Source organism: Erinaceus europaeus, chromosome 8 (assembly GCF_950295315.1).
Source record: "Erinaceus europaeus chromosome 8, mEriEur2.1, whole genome shotgun sequence".
Classification (NCBI taxonomy): Eukaryota; Metazoa; Chordata; class Mammalia; order Eulipotyphla; family Erinaceidae; genus Erinaceus; species Erinaceus europaeus.
The window spans coordinates 7,367,696-7,392,571 of record NC_080169.1 but is presented as its reverse complement, the minus strand read 5'-3'; the positions used below and the strand labels follow the sequence as shown (position 1 = coordinate 7,392,571).

Sequence of the window (24,876 nt, the reverse complement as noted above, 5' to 3'; positions counted from 1 at the left end):
AAAAAAAATTTTTTTTTTAAATTAAAAAAATAAAAAAAAAGAAGTAAAATTATGAGCTTTCTTTTTTAAATTTTTATTTATTTATTTTCCCTTTTGTTGCCCTTGTTGTTTTTTATTGTTGTTGTAGTTGTTGTTACTGATGTCATTGTTGTTAGATAGGACAGAGAGAAATGGAGAGGAGAGGGGAAGACAGAGAGAGGAGAGAAAGATAGACACCTGCAGACCTGCTTCACAGCCTGTGAAGCGACTCCCCTGCAGGTGGGGAGCCGGGGGCTCGAACCATCGTCCTTGTCCTTATGTGGGTCCTTGCACTTTGTGCCATGTGCACTTAACCTGCTGCACTACTGCCCGACTCCCTCCTTTTTTTTTGCTTATCCTGTTTCATATTTCCTTTATTTATCATGCCTATAATCTTTTTCTTATCACTAAAATATAATCATTATTGGGTCATGGGCTATGTCTGCTCTTTTCGCTGCTGAATTATTAACACATAGTATAAAACCTGGTGTGTGACAGGTCCTGAAAAAATATTTGTCGGGGGAGGGAGGCAGGAGGTGGCACAGCTGGTTAACAGCACTATTCCCAAGTCTCTATGGGGGAGGCTTCATGGGCGCTGAAGCAGGTCTGCAGGTATTTATCTTTTTTTTTCCTTCTTTTCTCTCTCTCTCTCTCTTTAAATATTTTATTTATTTATTAGAATAGAGATAGAAATTTAGAGGGATGGGGAGATAAGAGAGTCAGAGAGACACTTGCAGCCCTGCTTAAACACCTGTGAAGCCTCCTCTCTGCAGGTGGAGGCCAGGGGGTTGAACCCGGGTCCCTGCGCACTGTAATGTGTTGGCTCAGCCAGCTGCACCACTGTCTGGCCCCTCTCCTTCCTTTCTCAATTGTTCTCTGTCCGACCTAATAAAATAGAAAGAAGAAAAGAAAAAAAAAAAAAAGGAAAAAATGGCAGCCAGGAGCAGTGGATTCATAATGCTGGCACCAGCCCCAGTGATAATCCTGGCAGCAGCAGCAGCAGCAACAACAACAAATTGTCTAGTTCACTGAATAATGGGAATTACGTAACTGACCAGACTGTCTTACTGATGATAAAAAAAAAAGACCAAAAAGTTTGAACAAAGCTTGTGACCAATTTTAAGTAAGGAAGTAGATTTTCAGGATAAACATTAGTATTATGTCTGGCTATATTTGTTTTTAGTTATTTTCACCTACCCTTACTATATTTTATGAGAGAATTTTATGAGGAATATAAAAATACTCCCATAGGGTTAGTTTTACCATGTACAAATTAATGTTATGACAATTTACTAATTTCTGGTTATTGTATTCATATCTATCTGTATCTACTCATTTATCTATGAGTCTATAATTGTTCATTTAATAATAAGAATATACGTTTCTGGGGGCCAGCTCACTTTGCTGAGGTCACATGTTACAATGCACAAGGACCCAAGTTCAAGCCCCTTGTTCCCTACGTTCAGGGGGAATCTTTGCAAGTGGTGAAGCAGGGCTGCAGGTGTCTCTCTGTCTCTCTCCCTATCACCCCTTTCCCTCTTGATTTCTGGCTGTCTCTATCCAACAAATAAATGAATAAAGATAATTAAAAAGTATAAAAAGTTATTTTTTAAAAAAGTTAACTAAGAATACATTTCTTTGTATAGTATTGCAATCATAGGCTAAGAGTTTCTCATATGTGATCTTCTTGAATCCTCACAATCCAGTTATGCATATAATTCCATATTATTATTATCATTACTATTATTATTATTTGCCTCCAGGGTTATTGCTGGGGCTCGGTGCCTACACTACAAATCCACTACTCCTGGAGGCTAATTTTCCCCTTTTGTTGCTCTTGTTGTTTATCATTGCTATTGTTGTTGTTGGCTAGGACAGAGAGGGGGAGAGAAAGACACCTGTAGTGAAGTGACCCCCCCTGCAGGTGGTGACCAAGGGCTGGAATTGGATCCTTATGCTGGTCCCTGTGCTTCCCGCCATGTGCGCTTAACCCGCTGCATTACCACGCAACCCCAATCTTAATTTTTATTTCAAACAGAGAGAGAGACAGACAGACAGACTGACTAACTGACTGACTGACTGACTTCTCTGTCAGCTCTGGCATATGGTGATGCTGGGAACTGAAACTGGGATGACAGAAGCCGTAGGCAGTCAAACCTAGTATACACTACCAGTGTCAGCAGTGTCACCATTTCTGTGGCCCTATGTCGGTTCCTGTTCAGGCGCCGTATGCCGGGCTGAGCTTCACGGACGGGAGACAGACGACCAGGGACTCATGGTTGAGCTGTAGGCAGTATCTCTTTATTCATGCAGGACGCAGCACAATCTAAGCCGAGCTAAACTAAACTAACTAAAAAGTAAACTAAAACGATGTTGTCTTTATATATGCTTCCCAAGTAGGGTGTGAACAGGATGTGACATAGAGAGGGTGGAGAGAAAAGTGACTGGTGAAAATCAGGGTGTGACAAGGAGAGGGGGCGGAGCAGGCGAGAATTCTACCACTGAACCACCAATGCCCTGGAGGGAGGGTGGTGCTTTATGTAAATATAAAAGTGATTTATGTAACTAGACCGCAGCTTTGAGTGGGATCAAACCAATCCCATACAGGCATACCGGTGCTTGGTTAAGCAGAAGCCAGGGGGAGCTGGCATACTATCCAACAGCCCTATCTTCATTTCTAGATGTGACTAAAATCGCCTTAGAGTGGGTTGCATAACTTGCCTGAAGAGCCGCATTTGGATGGGTGACCTTGGAATCTGATCTCAGATTTTGTTCGCTTCCCGATTCAGGTTCTCCCACATTTTCCCCTCTCTGATTCACTGGTATTTGTCCTCATATGTTCTCTTCCCCAGGTTAAATATTCTATTTTTGGATGACTCAAGCTTTTTATATCCATATACTTGGATTCATTGTGTGGCTGGACTTATCTTAACAGCTAAGTCATACTAAGTAGAAAATAACAAATGTCTCCTCTCTGAAACAATTAGTCAAGAACTAAGAGTTATGCAGCTTTTTGAATTCACTGAAAATATTCTCCCCAACGTATTGCTCACGCGGAGCTTGCATATTTCTTCTCAGCATACATAAATGTCCTCTAAAAACCAGGGTGCACACTGCTAGGCATCTTTGTGACTCCAAGGTTTGGTATAGAAAGACATGCTCGATTAGATCTGGGGCCCATAATCAATGGGGTCTACACTCAACAATATTTATACACCTTTCCCATATTAGGGAGCTACTTTCTCCCTGATCTGGCTTTCTAGCCCTTTTTCCAGCCATGGCATCATCTTCCCAGACAATAACTTGGGTCCACCTGCATATCAGAGGTCAGACTCAGAAAAAAAAGAAAGAAAAATACTAGTATAGTCATGGGCCCTCTGGAATATAACTCAAATAGGCCTGCTAGCTATCTTCAAAACAGAGACCCCAAATCTTCATCTGCTATATTCCAGCCTTTAGGTTCATGATTAGTCAATAATTGGTTTGGCTTTATATGTTAATTCTTTTTTCAGCCACCAGGTTCCAGATGCTACCATGATGCCAACCAGACTTCCCTGGGTAGACAACCCCACCAATGTGTCCTGGAGCCCCACTTCCCCAGAGATCCGCCCCACTAGGGAAAGAGAGAGACAGGCTGGGAGTATGGATCAACCTGCCAACACCCATGTTCAGCGAGGAAGCAATTACAGAAGCCAGACCTTCCACCTTCTGCAACCCACAATGACCCTGGGTCCATACTCCCAGAGGGATAGAGAATAGGAAAGCTATCAGGGGAGGGGATGGATATGGAATTCTGGTGGTGGGAATTGTGTGGAGTTGTACCCCTCTTATCCTATGGTCTTGTCAGTGTTTCTTTTTATAAATAAAATTTTTTTAAAAAGGCATGCTCATGCTCAGAGGCCATCAGGTGTGTGTGTGTGTGTGTGTGTGAGTGTGTGTGTGAGTGTGTGTGTGAGAGTGTGTGTGTGAGTGTGTGTGTGTGAGTGTGAGTGTGTGTGAGTGTGTGAGTGTGTGTGTGAATGTGTGTGTGTGTGTGAGTGTGTGTGTGTGTGTGTGTTTGTGTGTTCAGAGGCAGGTGAGTACAGCTGGTGGGCTTCTGCACTGACAATGAGGCCCTGACCAATGGCTGTCTCTGCCGCATAATCAAAACCTTGAACTGGATGACCTTACTGGTATTTTCCAGCTCTGAAAGGACATTACCTGGAGGCTCAGGTTAGATGAGTCTCTGTGTGGCCACCCACCATTGCTCCTTCTACCAAGCACTGTGCATGGTATGAGGAAGACCCCCCCCAGCGGTTTTTATTTTTATGTTTTTTTAATTAATTAATTAATTAGTTAATTCAGATAGAGACAGAGAGAAGCTGAAAGGGTATGAGGAGACAAAGGGAGAAAGAGAGAGGCATGTGCAGCACTGCTTTACTGCTAGGGAAGCTTTCCCCCCTGCAGGTGGGAAGAGGGGCTTGAACTTGGGTCACCATGCACTGTAATGTGTGCCCACAACCAGGTGTGCCACTGCCCAGTTTATCACTCTTTCTTTCTTTCTTTCTTTCTTTCTTTCTTTCTTTCTTTCTTTCTTTCTTTCTTTCTTTCTTCCTTCCTTCCTTCCTTCCTTCCTTCCTTCCTTCCTTTCTTTCTTTCTTTCTTTCTTTCTTTTTTTTTTTGTCTCTAGGGTTATCTCTGGAGCTTGGTGCCTGCATTACAAATCCACTGCTCCTGGAGGCCATTTTTTCCCATTTTGTTGCCTCTGTTATTATTATTATCATCATTGTTGCCATTGCTGTTGTTGTTGGATAGGACAGAGAGAAATCAAGAGAGGAGGGGAAGACAGAGGGGGCAGAGAGAGAGATAGACATCTGCAGACCTGCTTCACTGCTTGTGAAGCGAACCCCCTGCAGGTGGGGAGCCCGAGGCTGAACTGGGATCCTTAGACCAGTCCGTACACAGCTCAGCACCATTTTAAACCCAGTACTGTGAGGGTCCAGTGTCTCTGGTTCTCTGCCTGTTCTCTGTATCATAGACGGGACTCAGCAGGCAGCCACCTATATGCAGATGCAATGGATCAAAGACACAGTCATAAATGGTCTGTGTACTTTCCTAACTCGAGTTTCTTCTATGAGTCACTTGGGCAGCACTCAGACATCATTTGACCACGTGCTGAGGTCCTCTGTAATAGAGAATGCTAACAGGCAGAAGATATCACTAGCTTGTTGGTTTCAGAGGCTGCAGTAATGACCCCTGCCAAATGCCGCAGCTGCTGACAAGTCTTTAATTTTACTGCCACCATATAACTTGGTTGTTTATTTGTTTGCTTCCAGTGTTTTCTTGGTCTTGTCAATTTTTCTTGAATGGTTCACACATCTTTTTTTATTTTTAATATATCCTATTTGCTTTCTTTTATTTTAATGAGGTGAGCAATGATACAGACATACAGACCAGAGCACTATTCAGCTCTGGTTTATAGTGGTGCTGGGGATTGAGCCTGGGATTTGGAGCCTCAGGCATGAAAATCTTTTTGCATAACCATGCTGTTCCCCTGCCCCCAACCCTCTGCTTTTAATTCCCACAGTTAAATGAAGATGACAATGTTTTACATATACAGGAGGAAACTTCCTTTCTATTTGCATTCAGTCTCCTTACAGTACAAATGCAAAAAGTAAAAGTTTCTTGAACACAGAATGTCACAGCCCTGGGCAGTAAACACACGAAGCCAGAGCAAGAGCGAAGTGTTCACTCTGGGTATGAAGTTAATCTGCTTACTTTGAGCAAAGTCATGGTCAAGCAGTTTCTAACAACTACTTGGCTTTAGCCAAAGTGGTTCCAGAAGTCTTCTTTTAGACTTTAAGAATGTTTGTCAAAAGCATAATAAATACTCCTATGCTTACACATCTGCTGAGACAAGACATTAGGAAACCCAACATTTCACTACCGCAGGGCACGTTATGGGGTGAGATGCCACTGTTTCTCCCTGCAGGTGAGAGACTAATCTCCAAGGAGTCTACCAATTACCTGAAATATTTTAAACTCTATTTCAGGCTGTTACCTTTTTCTGGCAAGGACCAATGCAAAAAACCCAGCAGTGCCTCTCCTACCAGCTGGCTGCTGCTGAATGTGGACATGATTTAGGTTTCACAGTGACCTAAGTCAAAAACCTGCAGGAAGCATTTCCTTCCCTGCTGCCTAGCCACATTCTTAATGCAGTGTAGACATAGAGTGGCTCTCATATTTTCAGATCTGTGCACCTTTTTAGACTTCATCTTATTCTTGGATTTTGGTGGAGGATGAGACATTAGCTGAGTGAAGGGTATCTGAGTACTCACTGAGTGAATGAGTTCAAGTCCTGAATCTTCTGTTTGCTAATGAAGGGTTTTTTTTTTGTTTGTTTGTTTGTTTTTTGCCTCCAGGGTTATTGTGGGGCTTAATGCCAGCACTATGAATCCACTGCTCCCAGAAGCCATGTTTCCCTTTTTAAATCCCCCTCCCATTTCATTTGATAGGACAAAGAGAAGTTGGGAGAGGGAGGGGCGATAGAGAGGGAGTGAGACAGACAGTTGCAGACCTGCTTCACCACTCCTTGCAGGTAGTGGGGGGGGGCTCGAACCTGGTTCCTTGCAGCTACTACTAAGTGTGGCCTTGTCTAGCCCCCCGACACTGAAGTGCTCTTTGGAGTACTAGATTATATTCTGATCCTCTTGTTTTTAAGTGGGATTTAAGACATGCCTGTTTTCCAGAGAAGTGAGGAAAGGAAACAGAGGGGTGCTCTGCAAATTCTCAAGCATTAGCAAGGCCACATCAGAAGGACAAGAATCAGAGAGAGGAGCAAAAATAAAACAAGAGAGACAAAGATATCAAAGATGGACTTTACAATAAATGTCCAACATTCCTTACCCACCCCTACCTTTACTAATTTGTTTCCCTATGAAACCTAAGGGTAATAAAACTGATCTAGATCCTTAGATAAAGGACAAGAGATGAATGAAGAAGTTTTAAGAAAGTCTTTATGCTCAAGATTCAAAACAGCTTAAAATGGCACAACAGTTGCAAGTGACATGTGATACAAACATATACAAACAGGGGAAGATATAAAGAATCATACATGGGTGTTATGAACATTTATATGCAAATAACTTGGACAACCTAGATGAAATGAATTCCTAGAATCCTACCTACTGACAAGCTTAGCCTGAGAGGAAGTAGCTAGTTTAAACAAACCAATCACTAGTGCAGAGAATGAATCAGTAAACAAATATATATGTGTCTATATATATATATTTTGTCACCAGGATCACTGCTGGGGCTCACTCTGCCTTCACCTAGAATCCATTGCTCCTGGTGGCCTTTTATTTTCCCCCCTTTTTTCTTTCTGTTTTTATCTGACAGGACAGAGAGAAATTGAGAGGGGATGGGAAATAGAAAGGGGGAGAGAAATATAGATACCTGTAGACCTGCTTAACTGCTTATGAAGCATTCACTCTGCAGCTGGGGAGAGGGGGCTTGAACCCAGAGTAAACAAAAATCTTCACAATAATAATAATAATAACCACCCAAGTCCAGACAGCTTTACTAATAAATTCTATTCCTCAAATTCTTATAGAAAACTGAAGAATGAGGATTATTTGCAAACATGTTCTACAAGACTAATATCATTATCCCGATGACATCATTAAAGGAAACTTAACAACCCGTTAAGTTTGTGTGGAATCGCAAAGAACCATGAATGGCCAAAAATTTCTGAGAAAATGAGAAAATTATGGTGGTACCATGCTCCAAAAATTCAGTTTATACTACAAAGCAGAAGTAATTAAAATAGCAAGGTACTGGAGTAAAAATGGACACTTGGATCAATAGAACAGAATCAAGAGTCCAGAAATGCTGCTATGTATACAGCCATCTAACATATGACAAAGGGGGTCAAAGCCATTCCATTGGGTAAAGAAGGTCTCTTCAACAGATGGTGCTGGGAAAATTGGGATGGCACATGGGGAGAAAAGTTATGTTATAACACTTCCCACCATACATAAAAATAAAATCAGAATGGATCAAGTACCTATCTATTACACCAGAAAAATCTAAAGTATGTAGAAGAAAAAAAATCTGTGAAGTATTGCATGATTCTCACATCAAAGATGTATTTGGAGACTCAATCCCATGAGAACAGGAAATGAAAACAAGAGTGAATAAAGGGGACAACTTCAAATTAAAAAGCTTTTGCACATCAGGAGAAAATTACATAAGAATAACCAGGAAACCCAGTTAATTGGAGAAAGTATTTGCATATCACACATCCCCAAAACAAATGATATCCAAACACATATAGAGAACTGGTACAGCTGTACAAATGAAAAAAACATAATGTAACCCAATAAAAAAAGTGGGCCAAAAAACTAAATAGTCACTGTCTAAAAAAGAGATATACATGGCTAACAGACATATGAAAAAGTGCTCCTTTCACTTATAATTAGAGAAATGCAAATTAAAACTAAACTGAAATTCTATCTCCCACCTATAAGAACAATCTACACCAACAAAATAAGCAAAGACAGGTGTTGTCAAGGTTGTGGAGAGAAAGGAACTCTGTTATATTCTGGTGGGAATGCAAACTGGTGTAGCCCCTTTGGAAGACTGTATGGAGAGTCCATAAACAAACAAACAAATAAATAAACACAAAAATGGATTTACCCAATGAGTCTGCAACACCACTCATGCATTTATCCAAAGGACACTCAAAAACTAAGTTAAAGTGCTATACGTACCCCTACGTTCACAGCTACATTTAATAATAGCCAAAGAGTGGAAGCAGCCTACATGCCCATCCACAGATGACTGGCTAGAGAAGTGATGGGACAGATATTCTATGGAATACTACTCTGCAATCAAAAAGAGACAATGCTGTATCCTTTGGTATAGAGTGGATGGAAATGGAGGTGATTATTCTTACTGCAGTAAGAGATGAACGAGTTACTGGCTGGTTTCACTCATATGTGGAATCTAGGGAATTGATACACATGGATTTGTAAGAACAAAGAAACAAACAGAAGCAAATAAACTGTTTCTAAGACTTTGTGATAAAACCATATTGGTTATTTTTGGGAGGAAGAGGATATAGAACTTTGGTGGTGGGTGAAGTGTGGAACTATAAGCTGTAATCTTACACTCTTGAAACTTACTATTAATCACAAATAAAAATGGTAAAAAAAAAAAAAAGTAGACTCACTGTGTCTTTATTTGGGGTATCAGATGAGATATACTGCTGTGAAACTGAGGTAAGCGTGTAGGAAGAAAGAAGTTGGGTCTTGCTCTTGTTCTCCAGTTCTCTCTCCCTTTCACTCAACACCCTTTAAGGCATTGCATTACTCATCAGTGGACTTCACCCTGGCTGAGCCAAAGCATCTTGCCACTCAAAGAGTCCTACATGGAATATGATTTCACAGGCAAAACCTATACTGTTCAAGCATTATAATGACCCCTTGCTTTCCAGCTACAAGTCCTTAGAGCTAGCAAGTGGGGTTACTTTCTGAGTTAGTTCCTTTGTCAGAACCTACCCCTACCACTCCCAAGCCTACTTTAGCCCAGCCTTCCTCAAGCAGCTGCTGAAATGTTATAAAGTGTCACTATCTTCCAGAATATCTCTTATCGAGCTATCATAAAAAGCTCACAACACAACCCAGTCATGCGAGAAGTCTTCACTCTTGTAGGTCGGTGTGTGTGTGTGTGTTTGTGTGTGTGTGTGTATGTGTGTGTGTGTGTGTGTGTAGAAGTTGTGTAGATAAAAGAACTCATTTACACTGCTGGTGGGAATGTAAATTAGCCCATTCCCTGTGGAAAGCAGTCTGAAGAACTCTTAGAAGGCTACAAATGGATCTAGCCTATAGGTCAGCGATTCCTCTCCTGGAGATCTATGCTAAGGAAACAAACATACACATGCAAAGAGTTCTATGTGCATGTATGTTCATAGCAGCATACTTTGTATCAGTCCAAATTTGGAAGCAAGAGAGTTGTCCAACAATAGATGAATATCTAAGAAATTTGTGATCTATGTATCAACTATTAAGAATGATGAAGTCACTTTCTTCATCTCATCTTAGAAGGAGCTTGAAGGAATCACGTTAAGCAATATAAGCCAGAAAGAGAAAGATGAACTTGGGTTGATCTCATTTCTGAGCAAAGTTTAAGAAACAAGAACAGGGGAGTCAGGCAGTGGATTAAGCACAGGTGGCGCAAAGCACAAGGTTCCCGTTTCGAGCCCCCGGCTCCCCACCTGCAGGGGAGTCGCTTCATAGGCGGTGAAGCAGGTCTGCAGGTGTCTCTCTTTCTCTCCCCCTCTCTGTCTTCCCCTCCTCTCTCCATTTCTTTCTGTCCTATCCAACAACAATGACATCAATAACAATAATAAAACAACAAGGGCAACAAAGAGAATAAATAATAATTAAAAAAAAAAAAAGCAGAAAGAAGAAACACTAAGTAAAACTTGTGGTCAAACTTGTGGTGGTGTATTGCACCAAGGCAAAAGACTCTGGGAAAGGAGCACAGGGAAAAGTGTAGGGAGAGGCGGCCTTTCAGGTTCTGACACGACGATGGAAAAGGATCGAGGCTGGTGGTGAGAGTATTTTGCAGACATCTATCATGGTGAGATACGAAATCATACCCATGTACCAACTGTACTGTAAACTATTAACCTCCAGAAGAGGAGGAGGAGAAGGAGGAGAAGGAGGAGTGTATTACAGAAATGGTTGACCAGAGATTTCAAGAATCTTATAGGCCAGGGTAACTTACAAAATTGGGCGAGACTGGAAATCCTCTTGGTTCATCCTCTCAGACTGGCGGATCTTCAGGATCTCAGTGTAGCTCAGGTTCTGCAGTTTGCTCTTGAACTGGTCCAGTGAGCTAGGCTTGGTTGTAAGAGCTCTCATGACCTGCTCCTTCACCACCTGCATTACCTATAAATTAAAAGGAGATCATCACTTTCCTGGGGGTTGGCCTTGCCCATTCTGAAAAGTTCTCCAGAGCTAACAGCTCCCTACTTTTCTCAGTCCCTTTATAAGCATTCTTTACTCAAACCCAGAGTCTATCTACTTGTAGCTGATAGTAACTCTCATCTTTCTTTATATATTTCTCACTCCTGAGACTTTGAATCCACAGTACACGGATCCTCTACTAGGCAACGTATTTGCATTTCTACAGGGTCTTTGGTAAAGGCAGGAAACTGAGATAAATGCAAAAGAGAAGTGGGTGGGGTGATGCCAGGTCTCTTCCATTCACACGTGAGGTCTGCTCTGTGTATTAGACACCACTGTTCTCAGAGCATCTGCATGCCACAGTTTCCCTAGCAATATGTGGTAGCTAGTGACCACAGTAGTACAATGCACAGAGACGAAAGTGCTGCAGACTTCTGGTTCATGGGGATTTCTAAGACTATTCCTGTTTGCTCACCATGACTCAAACTGTACTGACAGACTATGGAAGACTTGCCTGATAAATATTATTTGTGAGCTCAATACAACAAACATTTCTGAGCCCTTAGCAAGTAGGTATATGGTAGGCTAGGTACTAGGTATACTAGGCTAGGCACTTGCCTTGATGAGGTAAGAGTCTACTAATAGAATCAGACATGAAAAGATCATATAAGAGAAATATGGACATAAGACAGAACACAGACTGGTGGATTTGGTGAGTGGGTTGGGGAAGCATTTCAGAAAGAAGTTTTGCAGTAAGAATGTATTTTTCCTGTTACAGAAACAGATGAATAATTTGGACAATGTCACACATTAGCCAATTTGAACATACACTGCATCTGAATTGGAAGCAGTTACATAAGCGTCGTTTCATGCCCCCAGCATAACAGCACAAAGAAAAAATTCCAGTTGACCTTCTACCTGATCTGCTTCCTTTTTTAGCTCCGACAAAATGTTAACTTTGGAATGCTTGATAAATTTTGAAGCTGTGAACATCTTATACCATTCACTATAAAGCATGGTTATGTTTTGTCAAGACTGAAATATTAGGTTTTGCAACACAGAAACTGCCCCTTCCCCTTATAGAGAAAAGAGAACTGATCCAGGAAGACAATGATCATCTCCCAGTGTTATATGACCATGTGTTGGGATGTAGGACATTCAAGACTGACAGAGATATAGTCATTAGAATATCAAAACAAAGACACAGTTTTAAGGTATTCAAATTCAAAGCAGGGGGAATTTTAGAAGTAACGCTCATTTCCTCATATAGCAGAAGCTCAGAGGAAGAAATGATCCCTCTACTTCCTGTGTTTCTTAAGGGACTGCCACAGAGAGGATAGTCACTATTCCATATCCACCAAGGCACAACCATCATTCTAGTAAGTCATTATATGACCCAAGCTGACCAATTAATATCTCCCTCTAGATTTCTCTGACTTGGCACATAATTTTAGCATACGTTTCCCTGTCAGACTGAGTATTGTATGATGGTGTAATATGTGGAAGAGTGAAAGATAATGACACCAATGCCAGTAAAATCAGACGGAAAAAATATTAAGAGATAGGAAGAGAGGATAAAAAGTGTTAATAATTGTTGATCCATCTTCAACAAGAGTAGTTATCTCAACCTGACATTTGGTAGTTGATTACATGAACTTCTTTTCTTTCTTATGGAATTCAAATCAGTCCTTTAAAAGACAACTGAAGAGTTAAAACAAATAAATATAATGAAGTTCAAGGGAAATATCAGATTTGGGGATGGAGGTTGATTGGAGTTGGACAGAAATAACATAGCTACTAGAGAGGCACTTAACCTATGATCCAGCAATTGCTCTCCAAGGGATCTACTAGATAACACACAAAACACCTAGTCAAAGGGATCTACAGACACCTATATTCACAACAGCAGTTTCTAATAACTCAAACCTAGAAGAAGCCCAGATGCTCAATGACAGATGAGTACTTAAGATAGTTCTAATAACAGATGGGTGGTTGAGAATGTTGTGATCTTTGCACACAATGGAAGACTACTCAACTATTAAGAATAATGAATCCACCTTCTTCATCCCCTCTTGGATGGAGCTTGAAGAAATAAAGTGAGACCGGCCTGTAAGAGAAGGATGAATATGGGATGATCCCACTGACAGACAAAGGCTGAGAAATAAGAACAGAAAGGGAAGCATAAAGCAGAACTTGGACTGAGTTTGGTGTATTGCACCAAAGTAAAGGGCTCTTGGGGGGTGGGGGAGAAGGGGAACTTTCAGGTCCTGGTGCATGATGGTGGAGGAGAACCTGGCCTGGGCAGTGATTGTGTTTTGCAGAAAACTGAGAGATTTGACATGTGTATCCATAATTGTACTTACTGTAAACCATTAATTCCCCAATAAAATGATTATTACTTAGCTGAAAGAAATGATGAAATCTCCTTTTCCACAGTTTGGATGGAACTTGAGGGAATTAAGTGAGATAAGCCACAAGTATGACTAGTATTGGATTATCTCACTTACAGGTGGAAGTTAAAAAAACAAGGAAAGACAAGGGAAGCTTAGTCTCAGTGTGGCGTACTGCGGCAATACATAGGACTCTGGGCTGAGGGAGATCGAAGGGGGCGGACAGAGAATTGGGGACCCAGTGTATGATGATGAAGAGGGTCTTGTGTTGGTGTTGGCAGTGGTGTGAAGACAGCTGTCACTGGAACAGAAGAAACTGTAGCCATGTATCAACAACTGTCCCATAAACCATATCTTACTAAACAAACGATTTTGAAAAAAAGAAAGAAAGGAAGGAAGGAAGGAAGGAAGGTAAGAAGGAAGGAAGGTAGGAAGGAAGGAGGGAAGGAAGGAAGGAAGGAAGGAAGGAAGGAAGGAAGGAAGGAAGGAAGGAAGGAACTGACAGAAGGTGGCTCTGTGGTGCAATGGAGAGTGCACTGGACATCTAGTGACAGAAAGAAATGACAGAGCTACTTCAATAAGAAATAACTTAAACTCATCGTCATTTCTATGCTCATAGCAATACCTCTGCACAGCAATGATGATAATCCCTTATGTAGTCAGGAAAACCCTTGAGCTCCTACTTATATTTCATACTTGAAATCCCCTGTTTGAGCACCACTCCTCTAGCTTAAGACTTTGATCCCTGAGAGATGGGAGAATCCATAACTGCAAGAATCCTTTACATTTACACTTACAGAACATTTCCTAAGAGGAGGCTGACAGGAGAAAGGAGAATATGCCAAGAGAGCACCTGGCTCCAGGGAAGAGGAGACAGGGAGAGGGGTACAGCCTAGACTGGACAGGAAGGGCAAAGACTGACGTTGACTACTGCTTGTTACAGTTCTGCTTAGTACTGACCCTGAGAGTTTCTTTGCTTTTTTTTTTTAATTTTTAAAAAATATTTATTCATTTCCTTTTGTTGCCCCTGTTATTTTATTGTTGTAGTGATTATTGTTGTTATCGATGTCATTGTTGTTGGATAGGACAGAGAGAAATGGAGAGAGGAGGGGAAGATAGAGAGGGGGAGAGAAAGACAGACACCTGCAGACTTGCTTCACCGCTTGTGAAGTGACCCCCCTGAAGATGAGGAGCCGGGGACTTGAACCGGGATCCTTATGCTGGTCCTTGTGCTTTGCGCCACATACGCTTAACCCTCTGCACTCCCTCTCCCAAAATTTCTAACACCATTTTGGAGCCTTCCATGTGGCAGTTGTGGTGGCTCTGGTCCTTTTGCTTAAAGTGGTTAAGTTCATTATTGCACTTCTCACCCCATCTAGACTGTAAGTTCCTGGATGACAGGAAGTGTTTGTTTTTTTTACCCCCATTTTTTGTTGCCCTTGTTGTTATTGTCATTGCTGATGTTGGACAGGACAGAGAGAAATCGAGAGAAGAGGGAAAGACAGAGAGGGGGAGAGAAAGATAGACACCTGCAGACCTGCTTCACTGCTTGTGAAGCGACCCCCCTCCCCTGCAGATGGGGAGCCAGGGGCTCGAACCAGGATCCTTACACAGGTCCTTGTGCTTCAGGCCATGTGTGTTTAACCTGCCTGGCTCCCTGATGTTTCTTATTTGTATCATGACCTATAAGACTAGACGGAGTCGAATAAGGACTGGCATGTTCAAAGCTCATCTCTTAGACTCGCACCCCTCACCTGCAGAATTAAACAAACAAACAAACAAAAAGTCTATGCTTCTGAATTTGGTGTCTTTGGGATCCAGAAGTCATTCTAGGCTAAGGCAGACAAGGCAGGGGAAAGTTTCACGAGTGGTGAGGCAGTGCTGCAAGGGTCTCTCTATCACTCCCTTCCCACTCAATTTCTGGCTGTTACTTATCCCAATGCATCATACCCATCACTATGAGGTTTCCTCTAAATCAGTGCTGAAGATGGTTTATCTCAATGAAAAAAAAAAAAAAAAGCTTCCTTGCAGCACACAGATAACCTCATGGCAACACCAGGTGCTGGTAACAATGTGCACAGCAGTTTGCAGTTACATTACATTAAAATAGAGATAATAAAATTTTTTTTAAAAATGTAAGTAGTTAAGAAACTAGTGGCTTATCTGGAAAACACTGTAGACCCAGGAGTCTGTAGTCATCCTTCCCTTTCCCCACTCTACTGCCGGAAGTCTTTAATACTAGGACACCTTTTGAGAACTCAAGATGGTTTTACTTTGTAGTCTTGACACAGCTGGGGACTGTTTCTACATAGGCCAGTCCATGCAAACAGAAGATTTTGCTGAGTGCTGTCAGTGTTGTAAAATGAAACTGAGAGGAAAATAATGCTACTCTCTGGACCCACATGGACAGCATTTAAGTTTTCTTATTTTAAAGTGATGTCTCACAGACCAGAGGTTGGGTCACTTCTGAAAGGTTCAGTTAGTTTCACTTAGCTCTGACAAAATAGCTATAGACACTGAGTTGAAAGGGCATGGGTCTTAAATAAAAGCTGATTTTAAGAAAACAGGTAGTGAGTTGGACTTAACCAACAAAGCCTTCTTTGCTGACAGAAGAGAAAACATCTGGTGTTAGAGTGTAGGCAATGTTCATTTCAAAGTCTAATTCCAAGAGTAGGGGAGATAATATAATGGTTATGCAAAGAGATTCTCATGCTTGAGGCTCTAAACTCCCAGGTTCACCCTTAGCTCTCCACCCTGCTTCCCTTCCCCCCACCATAAGCCAGAGTTCTGATCATAAATAAATTAACTAATAATCAAAGTCTAGCTCATAACTATCTCACTAGCAGGGCAGATGGCCCAACCTTTGAACCTTAGTTCTCTTAAGTGAAGCAATTAGGAAGTGCAGAGCTCTTATTGTAATGCATTATACCTGGGGGGGAGGGGCTTCCTTGCAGCAAGCAGACAACTTCATGGCAATACCAGGTGTTGGTAACATGTGCACAGCAGTTTGCAGTTACATTTCACTAAAAAGAATTGGTCCTGCTAGATTAATGTTCTTCCCCCAAATGGTCCTGAAGAAGGGTTTCTAGGGGTAGGATTCACTTCCGGGGTTTGACATGGTTTCTTTTGGTTGAAAATAATTTCAAGAGGACATTGTTTTATTACAGTCCGAGAAGATTTATGTGCAAAAGTCAAGTTAGAATTAAACTAAGGGTTAATGATCAGGGGACAGATTCCCAAGGGTCTCTGGACCTAGTAAAAATGAAAGATAAAGACCAAAGATCCCTCTCTGTTAAAGCCGCTGTGCATTTTACCCTTCTTAAGCCACACTGGGTCCACTTTTCATTGGCCCGATGAAGCAAACTCTTCCCTCTTCATATACTACACTGACGAAAACCTCCATCAACAGGCATCTCTGTTAAAATCCAGGAGTGCTAGTGTCCATCCCAGTTCCGTGTGTGCAAACCCAGTGAAAACAAAGCTTTCTAATTACAGAACTTGGTCAAGTTTTCTATTTTGACTTATACCAATAGATATTTCCGGTACCTTGACGTCTTAATGGAAAGTTGTAGAGAGTCCCTATTTGGTAGGTTTGTTGTAAAAATGCTGAAATGTAAGAAATAAGCTTATAGTGCTTCCAGTTGGTAAACACCCAGTAAATGTTAGTACTTGGACCAATAACAGCTCACTTGGCTACTGTATTACTTTGCCAGGTGTGTAACCATGGTTCTGACCTGCCCCAGCCCCGCCCCCCACAAAGCTTGTGCAATAAATTATTACAATGGAAATCTTCAACTGCAGTTAATTTCTGAATATGATGGTTGATCAGACATTTGTAACTTTAACCTACAATTAATGAATTTTATAGTTCTAAGTTGGTAAAAAAATAACAGTAGTACATAACTTCAAGTAAGTAGTAAACATTCAAACAACATGCAAACTAGGAAAGTTCTTATAAGCACAACCCCCCAATGTGATTTTTTTTTTTTTACTTTTATTACTATTGTAATAGGAATTAGCATGAATCTTTGACAAATAAGATACAAAATTTTTTCTGGAGGGTAGAGAGAGGAAGATGATATCTATTTTGCAAAATGGCATTTTCTGGTAGAAAAGAAGAAACACAGTCTTTAAAATGAGTATCTGAGAAGCTTCAGGAGCTAAACATTACCAAATATTTTAGTTGAAGAAATGGGCAAGTGTCACTGTCCAATTTACAGTGGTTGGAGAGAATGAACCTAGGACCTTAAAACCTCAGGCATAAAAATCTTTTTGCATAACAATTTCATTATTTCCCCCACTCCAGGCTTGGTAACTTCTACTGATAGGTAGCCATTCATTTTTATTTTTGAAGCTTAGTAACTACAGTTTTGAATACACAGGTGTGCAAGAATGAACAAAATGCTAAAAACAAAACAAAAGTCTAATAGGCTTATTAGTATTTGCACAGAGTTCTTTATCTGAGACTTCAGATGGTCTAAGTGATTTCCCTTCTGCTTCATTTACTTTGTGAGTAAATATGAAAAAAATCCTTGTCCTTGAGAACTTCTTCCCAAACCAATAACTATATTGCCCAATAGGATAACCAACCAACAAAACAAAAACCAATGAATTCATAATTGAGTGGATTAAAAAAAAAACAGATAACCTATGGTTTTGTCAGTGTTTCCTTTTTATAAATAAAAAACAGATAAATGAATATCTATGCAATATTGTGTGTAATATATTCAGAACCCTAGACTATTTTATTGGATGGGATTTCAAAGGTTAGGCTGCAGCATGTGTCAAGATAAAAGTATGTGACTTACTCAAAATCTTTCACTAGCTAGAGGCAGAGCCAAGCTTTGAATCCAAAGCTCCTGGCACCTACCAGTCTGATGCTTTTTACGCTGAGGCACTGATAACAAGTGGTTAATCTAGCATGATGCCAAACAGTCTTCCCTGGACAGACAACCCCACCAATGTGTCCTGGAGCTCTGCTTCCCCAGAGCCCTGCCGTACTAGAGAAAGAGAGAGGCAGGGCGGGAGTATGGATCGACCCATTAATGCCCATGTTCAGCAGGGAAGCAATTACAGAAGCCAGACCATCCACCTTCTGCATCCCACAATGACCTTCGGTCCACACTCCCAGAGGGATAAAGAATAGGAAAGCTATCAGGGAAGGGGATGGGATACGGAGATCTGGTGGTGGGAATTGTGTGGAGTTGTACCCCTCTTATCCTATGGTTTTGTCAGTGTTTCCTTTTAATATAAAAAAAAAAAAAACCCAACCAACCAACAAACAAAAAAAAAAAAGTGGTTTATCACATGGGTTCTGAAGTCCAAAGCAAGGGAGATCACTTTCAGTTGGGGTGGTCAGGAAACAATGTATGAAAACACTAGTTTGGGGTGGGTTTCTGCAGAGTGGTTATGACTTAGACCTAAAAGGAGAAGTGAGGAGCTTAGGGCTCTCTAGGCCAATACAAAGGTGACTGCTTATGCTCATTCTTGGCTACTGCAGGGTTTGGGAAAACACATGGACAGCAATCAGGAAAGTGAGTTCTGACTCTTGGTCTCTCACTTTTTTTTTTAATTAACTTTTTTTTTTTTAATCAATTTGAAAGTTTAAGTGCTTAGATTGAAGGAATATATACTCAGAACCGGGGTCTACAGATCAAAAAGTTTGAGAAATTCAATCTATTTTCCCCCTCATATTGATTAAATAGTAATTTATAAGACTATAAGCTAATAGGAGTGTATATTAGCACCATTCCTGCCCTGCCCACCCATCCCCCTGTAGTGAAGCTGAAAATCTACTCTCACTTTTATCATCTGTATTCTGGGCCAAACTTGCGAATCTTTGTAAACATCAGATCCTCGGTAAGCTGGTGCTTAATGAATAGGTCTTGCCAGTGTGCTGTAAGGATTAAAAGGCTGTACATCAACCAGCTCTTATGGAACAAGACATATATACATATTGTTTATGCATCTTCACTTAAGTAGAGGGGTAAGAGATAATGGGGGGGTGGAGGCTGTGCTGTGACACACTTGGTTAGGCACATATTATAACATGCAAGGATCAGGGTTCAAGCCCCCGCCCCTCTGTAGGAAGCATGCTTTATGAGCAGTGAAGCAAGTCTGCAGATCTTTGTCTCTCTCTATCTCTCACTCCTCTCTCCATTTCTGTCCTGTCAAATAAAAAGAAAGAAAGAAAAAAAAAAAGGAAAAAAATGTCTGCCAGAAGTCATGGATTTCTAATGTCAGCACCGAGCCCCAGTGATACCACTGGTGGCAAAAAAAAAAAAAAGAGAGAGAGAGAGAGAGGTAAAGAAAGAAGAAGTCACCTTGTAAAACAGGTTGAGATCATGTAGGAGAGTCTGGACTTTCTCTTGCAGTAAGTGGCAAGCATCTAAGCTATTTGAGCAGAGGAAGGAAGTGGAAAGGTCAACTAAGCAAGGATGCCTCTTCTTGTGCTGGTGTTGTCTCCTCTGCATCCTTGGGCATATCCTCACACCTCTACGTATTGTCCTCCCCAAAATGCCTTTGGGAATGGTTTCATTGTTGAACTGAGTATTTTAGATGGGATAGTGGGGAAAAACAACAAACAAAAAAACACCATGTCAAAAAGGGGTTATCTATCTGCTGGGTGCTGCCAGTGGAGTTTCAGGGGTGTTCTTTGCCAGTTGTATGGGGAGAAATCTATCTACTCTGGGAATAACAACAACAATAATAATAGTGTGTCACATTCAATTTCGGCATACTACTAACAGACAGAGCCTCAGTGGGAAATGAGATAATTATGGCCTATTGGTAGGTGTAGTTAGATAAAACTTTGGGCCTTTAAACACAAGGCTTCATTTTTTTTTTTTTTTTAACCAGAGCACTGCTCAGCTCAGTCTTTGCACAACCCTTATGCTGTCTCCCCAGCCCTTCAGCTCAGTCTTATGGTGGTGAGTGGAACTGAACCTGGGACTTTGGAACCTCAGGCATGAGAATCTCTTTGCATAACCATTATGCTATCTACACCACTCTCCAGGCCCTGATTTCGATCCCTGACATTGCATATGTCAGAATAACGCTTTTGTTCTCTCTCTCTTCTTTCAAATAAATAAATCAGTCTTGAAAAAAATAACAGACATTTTCTCTACAACTCCAAGATCAGCCTGTATTTTTGCTATTGCCTCACCCAGGGAAGAAAATGTTCCAGTACCACTTTTTGAAACGAGTACCAAACCAATAATAGTTAAATGAAATGAGGTGGAAAAATTATAGGAACTGCAGGAAGCAAGATAAATATTATGCTTAAAACCTTTTTCCCCCTCAGTATAAAGTTCATTTGCTATAGTAAAACTATAACTGCTTGCTCTTTTTGACATAGGATTTTCCAAAGGAAAGTCGGATTCACTTTATTGATGCACGTGCATTTGATCTGAAGCATGACTGGGAGGTGGGCAGGCTTCACGGGAACTTTATAAATGGCCAGAACTAAATCCCACAGATACAATACCATTCTATGAAGATATCAGTAACATGCCTTCCACTACATCCCACGTGCTTACTAGGCCAGCTAGCCTGAGAGCATCATGCACTGCAGAATTTGTCCTCTCTCTAGTTAAAGTAACCAAAAGTCATACGAAGTTTCTAAATGACTCTCCCTGTTCAAGAGCCCACCTCCTGAGCTCCCACCAGCTAGCTACCTTTCAGCTATCTGTCTTTAGCTAACTGGTTTCGAAGACGGTCTGCAAACTGTTCACTCCCTGCACATCATTAATCAAACTAAACAGGCTGCAGGCCCAGCTGAGAATATAGCTGCTTGGCTCATCACCCCAACACCTAATGAACAAACATGAGTGATGACTGTTGGGTAAATGCCACACAGAGAATGCAAGTCAGTTAAATGAGCATTGCTCTAGACATAACGCTCAGAAAGGCGACGTGGCAAATACTGATACCTAAATTGTTTCAGACATACAGCAATTTTCCAATGTGGTGCAACTGGCTGGAATTTATTTAAAGTGTTAAGTTACTTGAGAGATTAAAAAAATTAAGCCACTTAGTGAATATATCCAGTAATCCAGTAACTTCTGTGCTACTGGATAGATGTGTCTGAACTGTAACAATCCCCATCCATCCAGTGAAGGAAGCCAATTGGGTGAGTTTATTCATGGTTTTGTTTTTTTTTTTTTAAAAAAGGTGTACTTTCAACTTTCTAGCCCTTTTTCCAGCCATGGCATCATCTCCCCAGACAACAACCTGGGCCCACCTGCATATCAGGGGTCAGGCTTAGAAAAAACTAGTATAGTAATGGGCCCTTTGGAATATAACTAAAATAGGCCTACTAGCTATGTTCAAAATGCAGATCCCAAATCTTCATCTGTAATATACCAGCCTTTAGGTTCATGATTAGTCAACAATTGGTTTGGTTTTATATGTTAACTCTTTTTTCAGCCACCAAGTTCCAGATGCTACCATGATGCCAACCAGACTTCCCTGGGCAGACGACTTCACCAATGTGTCCTGGAGCACCGCTTCCCCAGAACCCCGCTTCCTCAGAGCCATGCCCCACTAGGGGAAGAGAGAGACAGACTAGGAGTACGGATTGACCTGTTAATGCTCATGTTCAGTGGGGAAGTAATTACAGAAGCCAGACCTTCCACCTTCTGCACCCCATAATGACCCTGGGTCCATACTCCCAGAGGGATAAAGAATAGGGAAGCTATCAGGGGAGGGGATGGGATATGGAGTTCTGGTGGTGGGAATTGTGTGGAGTTGTACCCCTCTTATCCTATGGTTTTTGTCAGTGTTCCCTTTTTATAAATAAAAAAAAATTATTTTAAAAAGGTATGAAAGACCCTTAATTACAAGAAAAGAAACCTACCATTCCTATATCTTATAATACAATGCTGGTGTGTCAGCAAAATTATGGTATGTCTATTGTCTATGAAATAGCATCATACAGAGGCAGCACAGATAATTACTGCTAGTATGAATGTTGCCAGGGTCTGGGTAAATCATAGTAGAGAGATAAGAGAAGGCAGAGGGTAGATAGCATAATGATTATGCAAACAGACACTCATGCCTGAGGCTCCAACATCCCAGGTTCAATCCCCCACATTACCATAAGCCAGAACTGAACAGGGTTCTGGTAAAAGAAAAAAAGAAAAAAACAGAAAGAAAGGTAAGAGACAATGGCTAAGTCATATTAAAAGGGATTTATTTTTAAATTCAAAGGAGTTTATTTTATTATGAAATCATCAGAGTATTTACAATAGTTAGAGTTGGTGAGGGATAAACCCTAAAGATATTCTGAGTTATACACTAAACTATAGTGGGATGTGAGTAGAGATACATACGGTTATAAACAAATGAACTATTAGGTAGTCACTGCATGGTGAATAGTCCTTATGCTTTAAAAATACATAGCAGGAATACGTCAAAATATTTTCAAGGAGCAATTTGGTAACTTATTTATCACTTCTGAAATTTAATTTACTCCTTTCTGAAGTGAGCATCATAAGTACTTTAAAAAATAGAAACATTTAAGTTAAAATGGTAATGAAATAATGCAAATAATTTTTTTTTATTAAGATAAGGAGGGGCAGGGGGAGGAGGAGAGAAGAGAGGGGCAGAGAGAGAAAAGGAGGAGAGAGGGGAGAGGGAGAGAGAGGTGGGAGAAAAAGAAGAGAGAGAAGGAGGAGGAGAAAGAGGAGAAGAGGGGGAGAGATGGAAAGGGAAACGAGAGAGAGAATACGAAGGAGAAGAAAGAGGAGGAGAGAGAGAAGAGGAGAGGGGGAGGAAGAGGAGAGAGAAGAGAGGAGAGGAGAGAGAGAAGAGAAGAGAGGAGAGGAGAGAGAAAAGAGAGGAGAGGAGGAGAGAGAGAAGAGAGGAGAGTGGGAAAGAGAATAAGAAAGCAGAGAAAGAGGAGGAGAGGAGAGGAGAGGGGGAAAGAGAGTAAGAAAGCAGAGAAAGAGGAAGAGAGAGAGGAGAGGGGGATGCAAATAATTTTTGACCCAGAGTTAAGTGCTCCATCAAAATCAGTTCTCTCATTTTTCTTCACACTTCTATGCCATGTTTCATTTCTATCTACCATTGCAGCACATGTCATGTGTATCTGCTCAACTGTAAAAGATGATAAAATATAAGATTTGCTTAAGGATCTACCTCCATCGTACTTCGTGGACTGTTCAAAATGGGTGCAACAGTGTTTCCTGTTAAATCACCAAGTCACTTTATCCACCTGCTAAGGGCCCACACAACATGCTCCTAGATATAATCTCCTAGATTCAACAACTATATTAACATAGTGATCACCCTGGGTCTGTTTATAAATATTCAGTTTCTATTGGACATGAAATGAGAGCAGCCTAGAACGTTTCCAGCTGTGACAATGGACTGTGAGTTCAAGTTGAGAGGGATTCAGAGGTTACACAGGCTCCTGTGCTAAATATGAATAGATATGGAACCCAGATCAAATCAACATGGTACATATTTAATTGTAGTTATATATATTTTTTTCCAATTTTTACAGTTACTCTCTGCCCTGATCTAGTTTTCTAGACCTATTTTCAACTCTGAAATCATCTTCCCAGGCAGTATTTTTAGCCCAGCTGCAGGTGAGCTATCAAGTTCCAGCAAAAATGATCAGTCACGGGTCCCTTTGGAACATACTTAAAATAGACTTCCTAGCCTCTACTCACCCTAAAATCCCTATTCCCATCTGCTCTATTCCTACTTCATGGTTCCTGCCCATTAATCATTTTGTCCTGAATTATATCTTATTGCTTTCAGCCACCAAGTTGCAGATGCTACTATGACTTCATCCTGTATTCCCTGAGTGGACAACCTCACTAATGTGTCCTGGAACCTCTCCTCTCCAGAGCCCTAACACTAGGGAAAGACAGAAACAGGCTGGGGCTATGGCTCCTCCTGCCAACATCCATGTCCATTGGAGAAGCAGCAAAAGAAGCCAGAATTCCCACCTTCTGCAGCCCATAAAGAATCTGGTCCACACTCCCAGAGGGGTAAATGATAAAGATGACCAGAGGGCTCTGAACTCCAACTCCATCAGGACCCAGAGAGATAATAGGAAAAAAGAATCTACCTTTGAAAGCTGATACATTAGACAGCCATTACTTCAACATTATATAAAAGATTTATCTATAAATTAAAAGCTAATAGTAAAAAGAAAAATAATAATCAATTTCCTCATTATTAGTTGAGTATATTCTTCAAGGGGGATGTCATACAAGTCATCAACAAATATGAAATGACAGAAAACTGTGATATCCCTTAGTAACTGTTTGGAGGACCATGTTCATATAAATAATTATTTATTGTAGTAAAGGAGAGAATATCAATAATGTTCATTGGGAGCACACAATGTGTGGAGAAATGCATTGTAGCAGGGAGGGATGTGATGCATGTATGTGATGCTGGGTATCTCTGCAGGCACCGTATGTGACAGTGCTCTGACTTTTTTCTTGTACCAACAAATAAAGTTTTTTTTTTTTTTAAAAAAAGTTTATTTCAGAGACATC

The 24,876-nt window shown here is 40.9% G+C and overlaps 1 protein-coding gene across 1 annotated transcript in view; it reads right to left on the bottom strand.

Moving 5' to 3' along the window:
* LOC132539855 (engulfment and cell motility protein 1) overlaps window positions 1-24,876 on the bottom strand; it is a 155,832-nt gene that overhangs the window by 46,497 nt on the left and 84,459 nt on the right. Inside the window, exon 2 of the mRNA XM_060195865.1 lies at window positions 10,789-10,952. Coding sequence (XP_060051848.1) covers window positions 10,789-10,949 — 161 coding nt within the window. The 5' untranslated portion in view covers window positions 10,950-10,952. The remainder of the gene's footprint in view (window positions 1-10,788; window positions 10,953-24,876) is intronic.